The sequence below is a fragment of the Anomaloglossus baeobatrachus genome, chromosome 3 (genome assembly GCF_048569485.1).
Source record: "Anomaloglossus baeobatrachus isolate aAnoBae1 chromosome 3, aAnoBae1.hap1, whole genome shotgun sequence".
Classification (NCBI taxonomy): Eukaryota; Metazoa; Chordata; class Amphibia; order Anura; family Aromobatidae; genus Anomaloglossus; species Anomaloglossus baeobatrachus.
The window spans coordinates 476405566-476428108 of NC_134355.1; the positions used below are offsets into that span (position 1 = coordinate 476405566).

General features: G+C 43.8%; 1 protein-coding gene across 2 annotated transcripts in view; it reads left to right on the plus strand.

Moving 5' to 3' along the window:
- The window catches only part of TBL1XR1 (TBL1X/Y related 1), a 289885-nt gene that overhangs the window by 184290 nt on the left and 83052 nt on the right, over nt 1-22543 (plus strand). For both annotated transcript variants that reach the window (XM_075340611.1, XM_075340612.1), the window contains exons 4-6: nt 13943-14048; nt 14338-14483; nt 17284-17524. In XM_075340611.1, coding sequence (XP_075196726.1) covers nt 13991-14048; nt 14338-14483; nt 17284-17524 — 445 coding nt within the window. In that variant the 5' untranslated portion in view covers nt 13943-13990. The remainder of the gene's footprint in view (nt 1-13942; nt 14049-14337; nt 14484-17283; nt 17525-22543) is intronic.

The window sequence follows — 22543 nt, forward strand, 5'->3', positions numbered from 1 at the left end:
TGACCTGGCAGGGCCTGGGGGGCATTTTTCTGTCGCATGTCTCAAGGCACATGCGACAGAAATCATAGGAGCAGGGCGGCCGGTGCGCTACTGTGCGTGCGTCCATGTTGGATTTTCGGGAGGAGGGTCGGGGTGGGCCCTTTGGAGACATCGGGGGCTTTCCTGGACTTTGCCAGGAAGTGAGGTCAACAGGAAACCTCTTGACCTCACTTCCAGGTAAATGCCTGCGTTCTGGCATGCCGACAGCCCGCGGACCGCAACAAAAAAGCAGCTCACTGCGGTGTAGCTGCGTTCTGACCCACATCATTGATTCAATGGGGGAGAGAACGCAGCCACACCGCACAAAAGTGACATGCTGCTTTTCTTTCTGCACCGATTTTTGGCATCCAAAACGCTGCGTTTAGAAACGCAGCGTGTGCACTGATTTTTCGGCTTTCTCATACACTTTGCTGGGAAAGCTGAACGCATGCAATTTGCCACTGAAATGCTGCGGTTCTAAACGCAGCGTTTCCGCGGTAAAAAACGCAACGTGTGCACACAGCCTTACACTGTTATACAAGCTGTACACTGACTACTTTACATTGTATCAAAGTGTAACATGTTCAGTGTTGTCCCATGAAAAGATACAATAAAGTATTTACTAAAATGTGAGGGGTGTACTCACTTTTGTGATTATACTGTAAATAAAACAGCCTCAACATGTTTCATATCTGTGTAATACTAATCTGGAAAATCTTATTGCAAGGTAAATTTTACTATAAAAAAAGTGCTGTAAATAAAAAAACAAACAAAAAAAACCTAAGGAATTATTATTTTTTTTTTGCTATTTCGCCACACTTGGACATTATTTCCTGCTTTCTAGTACACTGTATGGTAAAATAAATGTCATTCAGAAAAACCACTTGTCCAGCAGAAAATATGCCCTCACAATGCTATGTCAACGGAAAAGTAAAGGCGCTCTGGCTCTTGGAATAAGGTGATTAAAAAACTAAAACTCAAGAACGGAAAATTGAACCGTTGGGAAGTGGTCAACGATTGCTAATCAGCTGTTTGTTTGCTTTGTGCCCCAGTTTGGCTGTTGTAAACAGACCCTTAGGCTTCTATAGTTACCGTGATGCACCAAAAATTAGACCTACTCCAAAAATAAGCCCTGTGTTGCGGATTATTATACTTATGTTATCCTAAAATAGAGCTTCGGCATCCCTTTCAGGATATGTAACTTTTATTCTTCTACGTTGCCCCATTGTGCTGCTGTAAGCCCCAAAGTTTATAGTCACATGCCAGCTTGTTAATGGAATGAATATTCTCCCATAATCCCGCCTAGCACTCTGCTGGCCTTAGTGGTGGAATTTGTGTTAAAGAAAAAAAATGAATATTCACCCCCTTCCCCTGTCCACCTCTCTGTGCTGACATCAGTGATTTAGTCAGACTTACTACTGCTCGACGATGGCAGTGCAATCCAACTACTGGTTGTCCTCACCTGCGCTTGACAGCTACATAGAAATATATTATGAATACACCCCGGTGGCCACATAACTAAATGTGCCAATTAAGCTTATGCATAAACCTATTCACTCTATACCACATTCCTCATAAATTGCAAGTGCCCGTGTTTCAAAGTTAATAAGGAACACATCCTATCTATGTCTGATCATAACATACAGCCATACCACACCTTTCTCAAAGTGATAAGGACCTCAACGTACATTTCGCTTTTGTTAAATATCTTGTACCATACTAACTGAACCACTTCCTCAGGGGATCTGCCTCAGATGAATGTGGTATACTCCCTGTTCTCCTTTTTTTTTTTTTTTTTTTTTTTTTTTTCTTTTTGCATAGAAATACATGCTGACCCTCTGGTCAGAGATGCCGCCAGTCAGTGCAGTAATACGGCTGTCTGAATCACTGACACCGGCGCAGAGGGGTACGCGGGGGAAGGGGTCGTAAATGAGCCCTAGCGCATGTTTTGTACCCAAAAATATATTTTTGGGGAAATCCTGTAGGTACAGTTGTATCAAGAATTAATAATGCTAGTATAAATCTCCAGATCTCAGCTTGTCCCTCTTACCCAGCAACTTCCCTTCCATCATGTGTTTGATATAGAAGCTAAATTCATGTGTCGCCACGTCGAGAATAGATAGGAGCGAACCCGAGGTTCAGTGCCCATACCAAACAGACTTTACAAAAAAAAAGAAAGAGTTCGGGTGCTTTACGTATGACCACCACTCGCACTCGCATAGTGCATTGCTCAGCCCAGTGTGAGCCGTGTGAAGTGTTTGAACGCCTCGCACTGGGGTAACAGGATCATCCGATGTAGTGTACAGCAAAAAGTAGAAGAAAAAATAGGAAAAGCCTCGCCCATCTACCCCTGGAAGTGTTCTGTTTATGGCTGGCTACATGTGGGCGGAGACCCGAACTGCCCATTTAGTGACTTCCATTGGAGTTCAGGTCAAGTCCGGGTCCAGAACAGAACTTTAGATAACGTCCAGATGAAGCCGCCAAATCGAACTTCAATGGGTTCGCTCATCTCTAGTTGTGAGTGCTATGTGTGAGGGCAGCTGTAGGACTGGCTCGTTTTGATAACTAAACCTTCCCCTTTCCATAGCCAAATGTTAGAGAAGAGGTTATCTTAGGTAACAACAGTCATCCAGCCCATTTCACACATGACTGGTCACCTGCTGATACAGGCATCTCTCCTGTGTTGAACTGGAGTTGCCGGGGCTCCACTGATGTTTTTGCATTGGGTAACCTTTTAATTTATTAGTAGGTGCTATAGATATTTTTATCAGGAACACATGTAAGTCATTTTTTTCAAAGTGACAACTTTTCTTTCCACTCTTATTACAACATTGATGGATCTTCAGAGTATCCTTGCTGCATTATCTGCATGGAGATCGGAGAGTCTGGCTATCAGATTCTGTTCAGCTCTCTATATTGAAGGCAGATATGGTTTATTACTATCTCTGCCTTCCTGATCACTATACTCCAAGTACAGATAGAGCGCTGCGCATACAGTTTAGGAAGCAGAAACTTTGCTTTCTCCTCTTGTCTTAGTGATCATGTGATTGTTTGATGCAAGCAGGTTAGAAGAGCTCCTGGGTCTTATTAATCCAGACCAGCCCTGTAGTGGGGGCAAGACACGGAGTTTTCCCTGTAAGTAATACGACTTCTCCACTTTCAGTGGAAGTAGGCAATTAAATAGACTGTAATTGTTGAAATGCCCCACAAAGTTCTTTTACGCCATAATGTAGGGGGAAAGGCAAAATATATCAAAAGAAAAGGGCAAATGCAAGGACAAAAAAACAATCCAAAATTTAATTAAAAAAAAATAAATAAAAATTGGTCAAACAGTCGTAGCACATAAATTATTCTCTTAACCTCTCCACGACAGTACATATACGGCGCCGTGGGAATTGTGATCCCTGAAAACACAACCACTGTACATGTAGGACCGCGCCGGGTCACATGCGGCATCGCTGAAATCATCAATGGGAGTCTATCATTGCAGACACCCCGCTGTAACGCACACGATCGATGCTAGCACTGATTGCGGGCACTTAACCCCTCTTATGCCGCTGTCAGTAGTGATGGTGGTATCGATCGACATAGCAGAGAAAAGTGCTTGCACTCTGCTCCAATTGCCTTGTGCCAATGGTCAACATTGTGACCCCTGGCCGAATAATGGCCATGGGGTCACCCAGGTATGGAGGCCTATGAGGTCCTAACATGCCTCCTACTTGTGTGCCAGTTACTGATCTAATGCCCTGCAATGTAAAAGCATTGCAGAGTATTAGATCATCAATTGGGGCAGGAAAAGTTGATATCACATCCTATGATTTTTTTTTTTTTTTTCAAAATTTGAAAGACATTTTTTCAAAAAATCACAAAATGAAGAAAAAAATAGATCAATAAATATGTATATTTATGTTAATACAAAAAAAAGTACACATTTGGTATAATTGCGTCCAGAACAACCCGCTCTACAAAATTTTCATACTGCGGTAGTTATCCTTTAGTGAATACTGTAAAACAAAAACAAAAAAAAACAATGCTTTTTCATCATAGCGCCAAAACAAGTGTTATTAAATTGTGATCAAAAAGTTGCTTGTAAATAAAAATGGTATTGCTGAAAACATCACATTGTCCTTCAAAAAAAAATAAGCCCCTACTATGCTTTATCTGCAGAAAAAAAGCTATAGCTCTCAGAATAGAGGTACAAAACCAATTCATTTTTCTGTAAAATTGTTTTTGTGTAAATGCGGCAAAACATAAAACACCATAAGGGTTTGTGACCACGATCAGGACTCCAGTGTCCTGGATGCAGCGGGTCCTGACCTGCGGGGGTCGCACGTCTCCTCCGCAGGAGACCGCAGCTGCTCATACCCACGATCAGGATTCAGTGCGCTCCCTACGGAAGACGCATGCGATTCCGCAGCAAACAATTGACATGCTGCGGTCTAGAAAGACGCACCGCAGGTTAGTGTTTGCGGACAAAACAAGCACCGTGGGCACGAGATTTCTAGGAATCCCATCCACTATGCTTGTACTGTACAATGCTGCGTTTTGGACAGAACGGAAGCATGTTGCGTCCAAAACGCTGCAAACACTGATTGTGGGCACGCACTCTTAATGTGGTATTGGGGTAATCCTACTGACCTGAAGAATAAAAGGGTCTTATTAATTTTACCATACGGTAAAAAAAATAAAAATAAATCCTGAATTGCTGTTCTGTTCATTCTGCCTCCCAAAAAGAATAGAAATCGATCAAAAAACATTTGTGCTTCAAAAGTGGTACCAATAAAAACACCAAACCCTCACTGTTGATAAGAGACTGTGCTTGCCACTGCTGGTTACTTAATCAATCATTGGGTATCTCCGATACGACGCAAGTGAGGAGTATAATGGAAGTCAATGGTAAACTCTAACATTTTAAACTCTGATGCTCGATAGAGTAACAAGCAGTGGCGAGCATTCTCGCTCTTCACTAGCACTCACATGACTGTCAACAGAGAGAAGAAGAGGGGGGTGTTTAAGGCCGCGCCAAATGATCACTGCTTCAATGTCAGATTAACGTGTCTTTATTGTTGGCATAGGTCTACGCGTTTCAGGAGCTCTGCTCCCTTCCTCAGGACCGTCAAGCATGATGATTTGATGTTTCTTTGATGCTTGACGGTCCTGAGGAAGGGAGCAGAGCTCCTGAAACACGTGACCTATGCCAACAATAAAGACACATTAATCTGACATTGAAGCAGTGATCATTTGGCGCGGCCTTAAACACCCCCCTCTTCTTCTCTCCGTTATCTGCCATTGGGTGGCTGCAGCCTTGATCAAAATTATTTACGCGAATAAAGTAGTTGTGACTGTCACAATGTCATCTGGTGAGTATATTACTCCCTCCTTCTCACTCCGCATATATTGGGGTAATACCCTATCTGCGCTTTTATTTCCACAGGTTTTTTCTGTGACTCACATGACTGTCGGCAGAAATTCTAAATGATAGCTTTCAAAGTAGAATAATGCAAACTTTTGTTTTCTTTAAAAAAATTAATTGTTTTTAGCGTGATGAAACATGAAGATATAAATCTGGTATCGCTGTATTCTCACCGAATAAAGTCGCCTAGTCACTTATACCACAAGATCAATGGCGTAAAAAAATAAATCAAAGCGATTCTTGACCTGCTGTTGATTTTCTTTATTTTCTCCCAAAGATCGCAGTAAGGCTCTGCTTAAATGTATCCTGCATCTGCGCTTGGCACTTACACCTTTTTTTTGTAAATCTATGAAATATTTGACCGAACTCCTAATGGAAGATTTCTTATGAGGCAGATGGAGTCACTTTGGACTCAGTGTGTGCTATAATCTGACCGTGTCAGTCTCTTCAGTGGTGCATAAAAGGGTAGATGTGATACAAAATTTCATGTATGTGCCCAATAAAAGCTTCAAGTCAATCCACAAAAAAAAGCAAAAAAAAAACGTTTCCACTCACGTCCATCATCTGTTAATGGAAATCTAGGAGCTTCCATGATACAGGTAGCACAAGGGCTCTGAAAAGTGATGACCTTCAAAAAAAAACAAACAAAAAAAATGCGTGGCTCCAGAATTACCAGCTGGGAGCAACTATGGCAGATTTCATCCATTGCTTGTTTCTGGAAAACACCCATGGAATCAAAATTTTGGCTGCACCTGTATATACATTTCTAGAGAGGTGTAATTTAAAAAATGGGGTCACTTGAGGGGGTATTCTAGTACTTCGGAACTCTGCATATGGAGTACGCAAACCTAGTATATGAAAATGTGTACTCCGTCAAAAGGTGCTTCGGCCTTCCAGAGTCTCCCCTACAGCCACATATGGGGTATTGCCACAGTCAACAGAAATTGTGTAACATACTTTGATGCCATTTTTACCTATTTTCATTTTGTGAAAATATAAAATCTGGGGCTAAAAGTAAATCTTTGTTGCAAAAATGTAATATTTTTCTTCACCACCCAATGGTAGTAAATTCTGTGACACATCTGTGGTTTCAATATGACCACTGCATCCCTAGATTAATTGAGGGGTGAGGTTTGTAAGGTGGGGTCACTTAATGAGGAATGCTGCTGGTCTGGTACCTCAGGGGTTCTGCCATTGTGACATGACACCCTCAATCCATTCCAGCAAAATCTGATGCCTGATATGGCGCTCCTTCCTTTCTAGGTGTTTTACTGTACCTCAAGTGGTATTCAACCACGTATGGGGTATTGACGTGGAAATTGTGTAATAAATTGTATTCGTTTTCTCACATTACCCTTCCTAAAAGTTAAACACTTGGGGCCAATGCAACATTGTATTGGAAAAAATGGTAATTTTCATTTCCACATCTCAATGTTATACAATTCCGTGAATCGCCTTAGGGTTAAAAATGCTCACTACATTCCTAGACGATTTTGAATTCCTCGAGAGGTGTAGTTCCAGCCAAAACAGCGCTCCTTCCCTTCAGAACCCTGCCGTGCACCCAAACAGTAGTTTTCCTCCACATATGGGGTATTGGCGTACTCAGGAGAAATTTCTCAACAAATTCTATGGTGCATTTTCTCCTATTACTCTTGTGAAAATAAACAAAAATTGGTGCTAAAGCAACATTTTTGTGTGAAAAATGTGATTTTATATTTTTTTTTATTTTCGCAGCTCATCATTCTTAAATTCTGAGAAGCACCTGGGGGTTCAGGGTGTTCGCAAATAATCTAGATAATTTCCTTCAAGAGTGTGGTTTCCAAAATGGGATCACTTGTGGGGGAGCTCCACTGTTTAGCACATCAGGGGCTCTCCAAATGCGACCTGGCATCCGCTATCTGTTGCAGACGATTTTGCATTCTAAAAGTCAAATGGCGCTCCTTCCCTTCTGAGCCCTGTTTGCAAACCATTTTCAACCAGATATGGAGTATTTGCATACTCAAAAGAAAATGCACCATACAATTTATGTGCAATTTTTCCGATTTATCTTTGAAAATAGAAAATGTGGGGCTAAAATAACATTTTATAAGGAAAAGGTAAAAAAAACATTATTTTTTTCCATCCACATTGTTTTGATTCCTGTGCAGCATCTAAAGGGTTAATAAACTTCTTGGATGTGGTTTTGAGCAGTGTGGGGGGGTGCAGTTCTTAGAATGTTGTCACATTTGGGTATTTTTTGTCACCTAGGCCTCTGTCACTTCAAATGTGATGTGCTCCCTAAAAAAAATGGTTTTGAAAATTTTTGTTGGAAAAATGAGAAATTGCTGATAAAAGTTTAACCCCTTCAGCCCCAATCCTATTTTGACCCTAAACACCTGGCCATTTTTTGCAATTTTGACCAGTGTCACTTTGAGGTTATAACTCTGGAACGCTTCAACAGATCCCGGTGATTCTAAGATTTGTTTTTTCGTGACATATTGGGCTTCATGTTAGTGGTAAATTTAGGCCGATATTTTTTGCGTTTCTTTGTGAAAAAAACGGAAATTTTGCGAAAATGTTGTAATTTTCAAACTTAATTTTTATGCTCTAAAACCAACGAGACATATGACACAAAATAATTAATAAATAACATTTCCCACATGTCTACTTTACATCAGAACAATTTTGGGGGGAAAAAAATAAAAATTAAGGAAGTTATAGGGGTTCAAAGCAATTTCTCATTTTTACAACAAAATTTACAAAGCCACTTTTTTTAAGGACCACATCACATTTGAAGCGATTTTGAAAGGTCTACATGACACAAAACACCCAAAAGTGACACCATTCCAAAAACGGCACCCCTCAGGCTACTCAAAACCACACTCAAAAAGGTTATTAACCCTTCAGGTGCTTCACAGTAACTAAAGCAATGTGGAAGGAAAAAAATGAACATTTTTACATCAAAAATGTTAATTTAGCCTCAAATATTGCATATTCACAAGGGTAGTAGGAATAAATGAACCCCCACAATTTGTTGGGCAATTTCTTCTGAGCACGCAGATACCTCATATGTGGTGAAACACCACTGTTTGGGCGCACGGCAGGACTCTGAAGGGAAGGAGCGTCATTTGACTTTTGGAACAGAAAATTAGCTGGAATCGTTAGCCGCACCAAGTTGCGTTTTTGGAGAGCCCCTGAGGTACCGAAACAGTGGCGCTCCCCCACATGTGACCCCATTTTGGAAACTAGACCCGTCATGGAATTTATCTAGATGTTTATTGAGCACTTTGAACCTCTGGGGGCTTCACAAAAGTTAATAAAGTTGAGCCGTGAAAATAAAATTTTTGCCACAAAATTGTTACTTCAATCAGGTAGCTTTTTTTTCCACAAGGGTATCAGAAAAAATTGCACCATAAAATGTATGGTGCAATTTCTCCTGAGTACACAGATACTTCATATGTGGTGGAAATCAAATGTTTGGGCGCACAGCAGGGCTCGGAATGTAAGGAGTGTCCTTTGCCTTTTCAAACGGAAAATTGTCTGGAATAATTAGCGTATTCCATGTTGTGTTTGGAGACCCCCTGAGGTGGCAAAACTGGAGCTCCCCTACATGTGACCCCATTTTGGAAACTAAACCCTCATGGCATAAAAAAAAATAATCAATGCGCACGCACGGCTGTTCTGCAAAAAGAGGGGGGACTAGGTGGGATGGAAAAAAGAAGTCCTGTCCAAAGTCGAGTACTGCAAAAAAGACAAAACTTGAACAATTAGGTACCTGATCTTCTTCTTTTTTTTTTTTTTTTTTTTTATTTTATTTGGGGTGCACAAAAAAAAAGCAAAAAACTTGAGCAACAATTACGTACCTGATCAGCCAATCACGTAGCTGATCAGCACTTGGCAGCAAGCGGGTGGGGGAGGGGGGGGATGGGAGATGTGATTAAGAATAGATTCAGAACAGCGGCAGATGGGGGAGCAGCGGCATATAAAGGGAGCATCTGTTAATGTGAGACGGGGGCGGCTGGGATAGGGTGGCGGCGGATGGGAGAGGGCGCAGTGGATGCAGGAGCGGCGGAGGATGGGGGGGAGGGGAGTGGGAGGTGAGATTGGGGATAGTTGCCTTACAGGATGGATCTAGGCAGCAGGATTACAGGAGATGGAGGCAGCAGATCGGGGAGGGTGAGAGGTGGGAGAGGGAGCGCAGATCACGGGGGAGACTGGTGAGCGGAGAGAGGGCAGCAGATCATGGGGGTGACAGGTGAGCAGAGCACAGATCAAGGGGGTGAGAGATGGGGGAGAGTGGACCGCAGATCACGGGGGTGACAGGTGAGGGAGCGCAGATCATGGGGGTGACAGGTGAGGGAGCGCACATCACGGGGGTGACAGGTGAGGGAGCGCACATCACGGGGGTGACAGGTGAGGGAGCGCACATCACGGGGGTGACAGGTGAGGGAGCGCACATCACGGGGGTGACAGGTGAGGGAGTGCGCAGCACATCGGGAGGGGGAGGGGCCTGGCAGCGCATCGGGAGGGGGAGGGGCCTGGCAGCGCATCGGGAGGGGGAGGGGCCTGGCAGCGCATCGGGAGGGGGAGGGGCCTGGCAGCGCATCGGGAGGGGGAGGGGCCTGGCAGCGCATCGGGAGGGGGAGGGGACTGGCAGCGCATCGGGAGGGAGAGGGGACTGGCAGCGCATCGGGAGGGAGAGGGGACTGGCAGCGCATCGGGAGGGGGGAGGGGCCTGGCAGCGCATCGGGAGGGGCCTGGCAGCGCATCGGGAGGGGCCTGGCAGCGCATCGGGAGGGGCCTGGCAGCGCATCGGGAGGGGCCTGGCAGCGCATCGGGAGGGGCCTGGCAGCGCATCGGGAGGGGCCTGGCAGCGCATCGGGAGGGGCCTGGCAGCGCATCGGGAGGGGCCTGGCAGCGCATCGGGAGGGGCCTGGCAGCGCATCGGGAGGGGCCTGGCAGCGCATCGGGAGGGGCCAGGGGCCTGGCAGCGCATCGGGAGGGGCCGGGCAGCGCATCGGGAGGGGGAGGGGCCAGGCAGCCTACCATGGGGGTGAGAGGTGGGGGTGCGGACAGCAGATCGGGGAGAGCGGTGGCAGATGGAGGAGGGCGGGCGGATCGGGAGGCTTTTCGTCGGTTTGATACAGTACAATGGCAGCGCGGCAAACCCATGCTCTGGTCACATAACAGCATGGGACTGGAGCTTGTGGCCCTGCCATTGCACTGTATACACTCACTGTGCTGGCGGGCTCAGGACCAACAAGTGAAGCTGACGGGGGCGGTCACCGGCAACAGGTCCATGGTGATTGGAGAGATCGGTCACAAGGCCGGTCTCTCCAATCAGAGCTGCTGGGGGAGGGTGATCCAGTGAGGTCACCCAGCTCCAGGCAATGGCCAGTGCTACAGCTGCACTGACCATGGCTGGATTTCAATGTTTCAGCCACTTTCAATGGGTGAAACATTACAGTGGCTGTGATTGGCTGAGCGACGTTCGTCAGCCAATCACAGCCTCCGTAGGTCCGGGGAGGAGGCACCACCCCTCCTGAGGTCAGGTACAGGTCCCCTCCTTCCCGAATCTGCAGTTTGTGTGAACCGATCGCAGTCACCGGGGCTCCGGTGCCGCGATGTTGGCATGACGGAAAGATCAGTCATGGGTCTTTAAGTACCAGGGCACCATGACGGATCTTTCCGTCAAAGGTCGTGAAGGGGTTAACCCTTCTAACTTCCTAACGAAAAATATTTTTCAAAACGGATGCTGATGTTAAGTAGACATGTGGGAAATGTTATGTATTAACTATTTTGTGTGACAGAACTCTTTGGTTTAGGAGCATAAAAAATAAGTTTAGAAATTGCAAAATTTTCAAAGGTGTTAAAAGGCTTATTCACCACCTCCTATTCCTCATTGAAAGTGAGAATTGCCAAAGACATTGGGACCCCATACCCCGCACATGTCCTGCTCATTAGAATAGCACACATTCACGATATCTGCTGATTGTTCACGCAACTTGGGGATCATATTGACATTGGCACCAGTAATTTCTGATTTAAATATGCGAGTAATGCTGCATAACCTTTTTACACAGGCATGCTCATCTCCAACATGATCCTATCCCAATATGTACTAGGTATAATAACAATAATGTTATTAAATACCTTCAATTAGAAGTGTAGTATAGTTATCCTGTTTATAGCCATGTCTCTTACCTTATGTGCAGGGCATTGCAGCTTGGGTATATAGGAAGGAACAAAATTGAAAGTCAACCTGTCAGGTCCAATATGCAGCCAGAACCACGAGCAGTTCTGGGTGTATATTGCTAATCCCTTCCTAACCGTCCCTGTATACACTAGCATAAATAAAGAGATCTTTAGAAAAAGTATTTCTAAACATCTTTTCTTATGCTAATGAGCGAGGGGACTAGTCCCCTGGGCATTATATCCCCCAAATAGTCCGCTCTCTTAGCATGTTAGTACTAACATGTTATTCAATGTTATTCAATGCAGCGTCACCAGCGTTCAATGTGATCACGCATCTGAATGGTGGGCACTTCCGGTCATGCGCAGTATGAAGCTGGTTGTATGCGTCCCAATTCAGACAGATCTACTGCGCGTGACCAGAAGTGCCGGGACAGTCAGCTCTGCGTTCACCGTGAACACAGGCATTGACTAGCATGTTGGTATTTCCCTGTGGGCGTACCAACATGATTAGAGGGCGGACTAGTCGGGGGATATAACACCCAGCGGACTAGTCCCTTTGCTCATTAGTATCTATATATCTAATTGCCTTAGTCTGTCTGTCTGTCTGTCTGTCTCTGTCTGTCTGTCTGTCTGTCTCTGTCTGTCTGTCTGTCTCTGTCTGTCTGTCTGTCTCTGTCTGTCTGTCTCTGTCTGTCTTGCTCCAAAACCGTGTCCTTACGGTGACACAAAACTGATTGGCCGCTGGGCTCGCCATGCCCCCCCCCCCCCAAGGATTGGCCGCTCGCCCAGGCTCCGCCCGCACACGGATTGGCCGCCGGCCGCTTGCCCAGGCTCCGCCCCCCACACGGATTGGCCTCTCGCCCCGGCACCCTGCACGCATTGGCAACTCGGCCACGCCCCGCGCCCCTCACGCAATGCACGCTCACTCTGGCCCCGCACGCATTCCCCGAACCGACACGGAGCCACGACTCCCAGGTGAGTACTGTACCCCCGGGAGCCCACATCAGCGTACGCCGCCAACCCAGCCGACACATACCCTCGCGTTGCTGGGGTTGCCGCCGTATGCTGGTGTGGGCTCCCGTGCGAGCAGGGGACGGGATACGCTGGTAACCATGGTAGCATAGTTACCAGCGCATCAAGGTCCTGCAGCGGCGGAACATACACATATATATATACACACACACACACACACACACACACACACACACACACACACACACACACACACACACACACACACACACACACACACACACACACACACACACACACACACACACACACACACACATCAGATCAGATCAGATCACACTCACTCTCACACACACATCAGATCACACTCACTCTCACACACACATCACATCGCATCCACACACTCACAACATCCTGGGATATCGCTTGCTTCTCGGCGGCGATACTGTGGTGTGACCTTCCAGGACCTGCCGGAGGATCACATGGCCACCCCCCGCCACACCCAGACAACACCCAGAACATGTACAGCGTCCTACACAAACACTTGGTAACTACACACAACAATATATATATATATATATATATATATATATATATATATATGATAACAAAAATCCTACATGAACTACACAATACGTAAATTCTAGAATGCGTAGAATCGGGCCACCTTCTAGTATGATATATAAGATCTTAGGAAATACTTTTTCTAAAGATCTCTTTATCTGTGCTAGTGTATACAGGGACGGTTATGCAGGGATTAGCAATATACACACACAACTGCTCGTGGTCCTGGGTGCATATTGCTCCTGACAGGTTCATGTTAATAAGTGACATACAACTCATCCTGCAAAAAAAAAACAAACAAAAACAAGCCCTCATATGACTGTTGCCAAAAAAGTAATGTTATGGAATCTAGAACTTCACAGAATTTTTTTTTAAAGAAACCTCCATTATAGAGGTGACACTGATGCCATCCATGTGTTGCCCATTCTGAATCTAGGACATGTCAGTTCACGGCACGGTGGCTCAGTGGTTAGCACTGCAGTATTGCAGCGCTGGGGTCCTGGGTTCAAATCCACCAAGGACACCATCTGCAAGGAGTTTGTATGTTCTCCCCGTGTTTGCGTGGGTTTCCTCCGGGTACTCCGATTTCCTCCCACACTCCAAAGACATACAAATAGGGAATTTAGACTGTGAGCCCCAATGGGGACAGTGTTCCTGATGTATGTGAAGCGCTGCGGAATATGTTAGCGCTATATAAAAATAAAGATTTTTTTTTTCTTTTTTTAATTTAGTATTTATCCTACATTGTACATTTTCTAGACTTACAAATTATAACGTCACTTTTTTCTTATTTCACCCTAGGAAGTAATTGCGGTTTGCTGTGACCTCATGGTTTAAGTGGGTATAAAGATGAGTATAAGCAGTGATGAGGTCAATTTCCTGGTATACAGATATCTACAAGAATCGGGTGAGTGACTTTTTACTATACGGGTACATTCACACTTAGTAGAAACGCTGCAGATTTTCCTTGCAGCCTTGTGAGTGGAAAATCTGCGACAAGTAATGACAGTGGATGAGATCTTAAGCAAGCAAAATCTGACCTATCCCATTATATAGATGTGGGGTCCATCATCGGAGCGTCAGCCATGACACAGAGCTGGGGGTGCATGCTGGGTAGGATCAGAAGCCAGTGAAGGATCCATGTCTATGTTATGGGTTAGGTTTTACATTTTCTTTAACCTGTTTTTTTTTTGTAGGATTTTCCCATTCCGCTTTTACATTTGGTATAGAAAGCCATATCAGCCAATCCAACATCAATGGTGCCCTGGTGCCACCTGCTGCTTTAATCTCCATTATTCAGAAAGGATTGCAGTATGTGGAGGCAGAAGTTAGCATTAATGAGGTAAGCGTGTTTTGTTTTTAATAGAATATGTTTGGTTGTAATCTGTTGTATATTTCTATATATAATATACAAATTGTCTCTCCAGGAAAGGAGACAAACTCTAGCACAGCGCCACCTATTGGAAGTAGCGATCCTAAAAGTCACAAGTGGATTTTTAACAATCTTTTGCATGTGATATAGGATTTTATGCCAGACCAGAATCCCAATTTGCAGACAGTGTTTCGGGGTGCTTGCCCCTCGTCAGTGCAAAGTATGGGGTGTCTGGTCTGGCTCATGAGAAGCTATGTTGGGGGACCACGGGGGGAACACCATTTTCCTTAAGGAGACTTTCCAAGCCAGTCTGGCTGCCAGTATATATAATATAGAAATATAATATAATTGTCTGGGTCTCCCAATTGGAGCTAGAAGAAAAGGAATTTACGGTAAGTAAACAAAATTCCCTTCTTTCAACATAGTTGTAGATAAAGCCATGGATCTCACATCCAAAAATGCTAAGTTGATCTAATGATGCTAGGCAAACATTTATACACCTGAACATGAGGTTCTTGGTTATAGATTCTGATCAGACTGTATAAAGCCCCCTGACACTTCACGGCGAACCTCTGAGAGGGTCCCTAACTTTGACGCCGCGCGGTGCCGTGTACCGCAGCGACAGTGCACCAGCAGGGCGGGTGATCTGGTGCCACACAGCCCCCATACTGCAAGGCAGAGTCCCCAAGACTCCAGGCCACACTGATACATGGTTTTCTAAATAGTCTAAAAATACAAATCTGAATGTTGAGTTGTGCAATTTTATTCAGCTCCCGGAGTCCATAGATCCACCTTTTGCTGCAATTACTGCTGCATGTCTCTACCAGCTTTGCACCTCTGGAGGCTGAAGGTTTTGCCCATTCTTCCTCATAAAATAGCTCCAGCGCAGTGAGATTGAATGGAGGCATCTGTGAACAGCAATTTTGAAATCTTGTAACAGATTCTCAGTGGGATTTAGTTCTGGACTGTGATTGGACCATTTACACACATGAATATACTTTGATCCATTCCATTGTACATCTGGCAGTATGTTTAGGGTCGTTGTCTTGCTGGAAGGTGACCCTATGCCTCAGTCTCAAGGTGTTTGGGTTTTTTTTTTTTTTTTGCAGTCCCTTAACAGGTTTTCTCCCAGGAATGCCACCTATTTAGCTCTATCCATCTTTTCATGATCTCTGACCAACTTCCCTGTCTCTGCTGTAGAAACGTATGCACACAGCAGGATGCTGCCACCACATTTGACGCTGGGGATGGTGTTTTCAGAGTGATGTGCAGTGTTAGTTTTCTGTGTTTTTTGCTGTGTTTATTTACATTGTATTATATAATATTTAGATGAAAAAAAGGCTTTTGGGGTGTTGGTCTTCATGCAATGTGACATACCATTTTAATTGTTTTTCATCCTGTAATTGTAATAAAGGTTTTGTTTTCATTGTTTCTTATCTTGGTTGTTTTTTCCATGTGCAGTGGCTTTTCTCCTTGTCCCCAGTGTTAGTTTTCCACCACACAGTGTTTTAGATTTAGTCTACAAAGTTCTACTTTGGTCTCGTCTGACCAGAGCACCTTCTTCCATGTTAGCTGTGCCTCCTACATGTTTTTCTGCAAACAGGACTTCTCATGGTTTGCTTTAAAAATAATGGCTTTCTTCTTGCCACTTTTCCATAAAGACCAGACTTGTGAGGTATACAACTAATAGTTGTCCTGTGGGCAGATTTTCACACATTAGCTGTGGATCTCTGCAGCTCCTCTAGTGACCCTGCGTCCCTTGTCTGCTTTTCTAATTAGTGCTCTCCTTGCTTGGGATGTCAGTTTAGCGGGTCGGCCATGTCTTGGTAGGTTTGCAGTTATGCCATCCTCTTCCATTTTTGGATGATGGACTGAACAATTGGTCTGTGAGCTGTTCTGAACTTGTGACACCAAGAGACACTTGCAATGGACAGATCGCTTTACCCTGGAAACTGATGGCTTCCATCCTGCCGTCTCTTCTATCTGGTCTGTCCTTGATAACCTCGCTAAAATTGCCATTTAGCAGGGGTCAGATGGAAATAAGACTACATCATCAGACTGTACATGTGTTTGATGTTACAATGGAGAGTCATCTGCATGGGAGCTGAAGAAATTAAAGGGCATTCTCTCTCTCTCTCTATAGATAGATAGATAGATATATATATATATATATATATATATATATATATATATATATATATATATATATATATATATATATATATATATATATATATATATATATATATATATATATATATATATATATATAATTTTGCAAGACTGCTTCATTTCATATTTAAATGCATTGAGAAAATTAAATATATCTTTGAAATTTTGGGTATGTTTTAATTTGGTTTCCAGGGTTGCACTCTCTTATTAAAAATTCCTCAGTGAATACACAACACTAGTCCTAGAACGGTGTAATGTAGCTCAGAGGCAATGGAGTAACCTGGAGGTCAGTGATTGATTCAGGGGAGCTCTGATTCAGGAGATCCCATCCAAATCGAATATCTGTCTCCGTCTGGTCAGATACTGCAGGTGCAATAATGAACAGTCACTGAATCCGTGTTGTGATCTGTAGACACTGTTATGGAGGGCTTGGCCAGTGCTGAATATTAGCAGTAAGTAGGAAGAATTCTCACCTTTCCTAATGTCTCATTTGCAATAAGTTTTAAGTAAACTGTTCTATGTATCTGAGGTTTTCTTTGCCTGAATTAAATAGTTGATGCACCTAAAATGTGTTCACGTTTTTCTTTTCCCTCTCCAGGATGGCACTCTGTTTGACGGGAGGCCAATTGAGTCTCTTTCCCTGATTGATGCGGTTATGCCCGATGTTGTACAGACGAGGCAGCAAGCATACAGGGACAAACTTGCACAACAGCAAGCAGCCGCGGCGGCCTCCGCTGCAGCAGCTGCTGCCGCTGCATCCGCAAACAACCAACAGCCGTCTACAAAGAACGGGGAAAATGCAGCGAATGGGGAGGAGAATGGAGGACATGCACTGGCAAGTAAGTGAACTCAGAAACTGGTCAGAAACTTGGTAATCTGTATGTCCTGCGAGGAAAAAGAACTACAGTGGAGCCACAAGATAGGTCAAGAATGAGAGATGGCACAGGATATCTTGTCATGGGTAGAAAAAAAAATAATTTTCACCTAGCAATCCTGTAACTGCCGCATAAATGCTTTACTTTTTACCAGTGTAATCCATTTTGATCATACTTAGTCAGAATCTGCCTTAAAGACGCTCTCACATCACTGTTATGTAATCACAAGATCCTCAAGCCTAATGTACCATTTAATTTTCATAGATTGAAACACACCATGTCGGGACGGTGATTTTTACTTTATGTACAGGGCTATACTTATACAAGGAGAAAAAGAGTGCTTTTTGGTATAAAATATAAACTTTTATTAGGTATATAGAAAGCGGGATTGCAAAAACAATACAATTCATTCATTGATATTTATAAGTAATAAAATGACAGACGGTTCAAGGATGTGATGGAGAAAAGTGTGAGAATGCATTAGCAACACCAGATCTCAATGGATTGGAGAGATAATTACAAACCGGTATATATGTATATACACAATGGCTGTTGGAGGAATCCTGTTCCCGGATGCCAAAAGAGCTATATCGGGCAATGAATAGAACCAAAGTGATTCCAAGAGAGTATAAAGCCAAATGTGGAAAAAAAATCAATACATATTTATAATAAGTGCCTAGTGCAGCTCCACAGACTCAGGATTCCAGAATATCCCCAACGACCGTTTCGCTATTGCTTAACCAGGATTACCAGGGCCAGGAGGTGACCCCTGGAATGTTTGGCTTATTGGACTTCAATGCTTTAATACTACGTAGTGCCAGAAGTGGTGAGACCTGACCTGTCATACCACTACTGATGATGTACCTACACCACATGAATTACCTTTTGCTTCTCTTGTCCACTGAGTGGATGATTCTTTTTTTTTTTTTTTTTTTTTTTTTTTTTTTATATAGTTGTATTGATTTAATGGTACTGTAGATGTGGACAGGAATTTTCTCCAAAATTCATGTATAGATTTCAATTGCCACACTAACAATGACAGACTGGTACAGAGGGGTAAAAGGGCCTTTCCCTACCAGTCCTTTGAGATCTACCATGGAAATGGGAAGGATACAGCAGATGGGGCGAGGGGTTGCAGCAGCTCTGGTGGTGGTGAGATGACAGCCGGGGTATTACAGGCTGTAGACCTTTCTGTAGACACGTTTTAAGAATACCTCATAATGTCCCAAGTGTAGGAGGTCATTGGATGTGCTGCGGCACTGATTTTTGTAAGAAGGGGAATGCTCAGGAATAAGTCTTAAGGCCCTGTGACACACCGAGATAAATCTGCGGCAGATCTGTGGTTGCAGGGAAATTGTGGACAATCAGTGTCAGGTTTGTGGCTGTGTACAAATGGAACAATATGTCCATGATTTCACTGCAACCACAGATCTGCCAAAGATTTATCTGTGTGTGTGACTGGGCCTTCAGGCCCTGTGCGCACTTACCGGATTTTGCCGCGGATTTCCTGCGGTTTTGCTGCATGTTTCGCTGCTGAAAATGTTCATAACATCTCTGCAGTGAATCACCAGCAAAACCTATGGGAAAAAAAAATCCTGTGCGCACTAGGCGGATTTTGACAGCTGCATGTTTTGCTGCGGGATTCCCGCAGCAAAAACAATTGCATGTCACTTCTTTTCCGCACATCGCTGCGGGATTTCACTCCATTGACTCCAATGTAATCGTGAAATCCTGCAGGGAATAACGCAGGCAGCAAATTCTGTGCGGTTCACTGCGTTTTCCTGCGGTATTTCGCGGTTTACCTCCGGTAATGTACATCGCTTGCCTGCGGTTTTGCAGGGAAGTGATGTCATTACAGGAAGAGGAAGCCGTGCAGAGAGTAAACACACACAGATCACAGACATACACAGACATAAACACACACACATAGAACACACATAGAAATCAAACGGAAATATAGAAAACAAAACACGTGGGCTCCGCTGTATATTTACCTTCCAGCCGAGGTAAACACACAGCGGCGGCCCGGTATTCTCAGGCTGGGGAGGGAGAGGGGCAGGGTTAATGTCCCCCGCCTCCCTCCCACCTCCCGCAGCCGAGAATATCAGCCGCAGCTGCCCCGGGACTGTCGCATGCATTATGCGGCAGTACCGGAGTGTCCCCGACTCTTCTTGCTGCCGTGTAGCAGTGGCAGTCAAGGTAATACAAGGGGTTAACTGTGGCGGATCACCGCCATTAACTCCAGGCTTGATCATGGCAGCGTCTATGAGACAGCTGACATGATCAACCCGTAAGTAAAGTGAAAAAACACACACACCGAAAAATCCTTTATTTTAAATAAAACACAAAAAAGCTCCTGGTTCACCCTTTTATTAACCCCTCCCAAAACAAAGCTCCGACGTAATCCACAGCTCTGGCGTCCTGCGATGCTGGCATCCAGCCGCGACTGACACAGACACTGCTGAATGCAGCCTCGCAGCGAGACAGCAGAGGTAACCACAGGGCATTTCCCACGGCCGGTAATGTGAACTCACTGCCGACCGTGAGAAATGCAGAGTGTGCTCACAGGGACTCTATCTATCCCTCTATCTATCCTTCTATCCCTCTATCCCTCTATCTATCCTTCTATCCCTCTATCCCTCTGTCTGTCTATCTATTCTTCTATCTATTCTTCTGTCTATTTCTCTCTCAGAATGAAATTACTTTTTTTTTTTTCTTTTTTCAATGAGCTTTATTGCATTGAATGCAATAAAGCACATACCAACCCGCGGCAAAACCGCGGCAATACTGCGAACAATACCGCGGTAAAACCGCAGCAAACAGCATGCGGTTTTCGGGTGCAGTTTGCCGCGGCTTTTTACCGCGGGTGCGGTAATCTTTGAATACCTGCGGAATTTTCTTGAAAAATTCCATTTTCCAGTGCGCACATGGCCTTAGAGGTGATTGTGTGAGGAACATACAAGGGTAGTGGAGAGAAGGCAATGTTGTGAGGACCAGAGATTACATATACAGAGCTTGGAGATATTTGCGGGAGACATATTATGGTTAATCTAGAAGTGAAAATATTTGGTAACTCTTGAATATACTGAAAACGATCTGATCATTTATGTGGAAATATTTTTGTTTAGCCAAAAGTAGAATTGCTATCTTTGTATCTTATCAATATTAAGTAAAGAGTATATGTTTAAATGTCTGGCCATTTATATTACAATATATCAATGTTTTAATCCATCTATTACACAATTATTATTAATCAAGCAACTACTTCAAAACAGCTATACAAGTGGGAATGGTTCACCTTTCAGTGTGAACTGTATCATTATGATTGCATTTCTAGACAAGTTGTATTCTAGTCGGTCATGGCTGACAGGTCAAAGGCATTAAACAAATTGCACTTGTGTTGCAACTTTTAACATGCATAAAAAGGTAGCAATTAGTGCAAAATTATAGATTAATGTGCGGCATTTACCACATTGGTCTCCCACTTTTTTCTAACATTAAGAAGTGTACCAGTCAGGAAAAGTTGCACTTGGTACAAAAACGTATCATTGGTTTGTGACATTTGGTACATTAGCTTCAGGCTTTTTTCTAATGTTGGCAAGTGTACTACTATACTTAAAAACTTGCCCTGGTGTAGCTTGCGCCAAATTTATCATTATTCCCTTCACAACATATGATGTACATTTATGTCATGTGATATACCGGACTTTGATGTGGGCTGAGACACCGAGCCTGCATCTTTCCCTGCAGATGATGGCTGAATTATTCAACCATCATCTGCCTCCAACAGCTGCGGCGGAGCTGTTCACCTCAATCTCAGACATCGGCATTTAACACATGCCGGCATGGGTACTCCATTCCATGCACCCATCATCGCGCCTAAGATATGATCGCGGGGTGCCAACCAGGTTACCATGACAGCCGGGGGTCTGCTGAAGACTTCCATACTTGTCATGATGATTCTGTAAAAGCCAGCGTTAAGCTGGCGTTCATAGGAGACCATGAGTTTCACTAGGAGTCTCCCAAGGGGACTAATAAATACAGTAAAATATATAGTCCCCCCTCCCCATTAAAAGTTGAGCAGTTTTTGTTTTTTTTATTCTTTTTTTTTTTTTTTTTTTTTTTTTCAAACCACACACAAAAAAAAGACAGTGGAACCTTGGATTACGAGCATAATTTGTTCCAGGAGTGTGCTCTTAACCCCTTCAGCCCCCGGGCACTTTCCGTTTTTGTGTTTTTGTTTTTTGCTCCCCTTCTTCCGAGAGGCGTAACTTTTTTATTTTTCCATCAATCTTGCCATATGAGGGCTTGTTTTTTGCGGGACGAGTTGTACTTTTAAATGAATCCATAAGTTTTACCATATAGTGTACTGGAAAACGGCAAAAAAATTCCAAGTGCGGAAAAATTGCAAAAAAAGTGGGATTGTACAATAGTTTTTGGGATATTTTATTCACAGTGTTCACTATATGGTAAAACTGATGTGTGGGTATGATGCCTCAGGTCGGTGCGAGTTTGTAGACACCAAACATGTATAGGTTTACTTGTATCTAAGGGGTTAAAAAAAATTCACAAGCTTGTCCAAAAAACGTGGCGCACGTTTTGCCATTTTCCAAAACCCGTAGCGTTCTCATTTTTCAGGATCTGAGGCTCAGTGATGGCTTATTTTTTGCGTCTCGACCTGACGTTCTTAACTGTACCATTTTTGCGCAGATGCTACGTTTTGATCGCCTGTTATTGCATTTTGCGCAAAATTTGCGGCGACCAAAAAACGTAATTTTGGCGTTTGGATTTTTTTTGCCGCTACGCCGTTTACTGATCAGATTCATTGATTTTATATTTTGATCGGGCATTTCTGAACGCGGCGATACCAAATATGTGTATTTTTTATTTTTTTTAACCCTTTAATTTTCAATGGGGTGAAAGGGGGTGATTTGAACTTTTAGGTTTTTTTATTTTTTTTTAATTTTTTAAAACTTTTTTTTT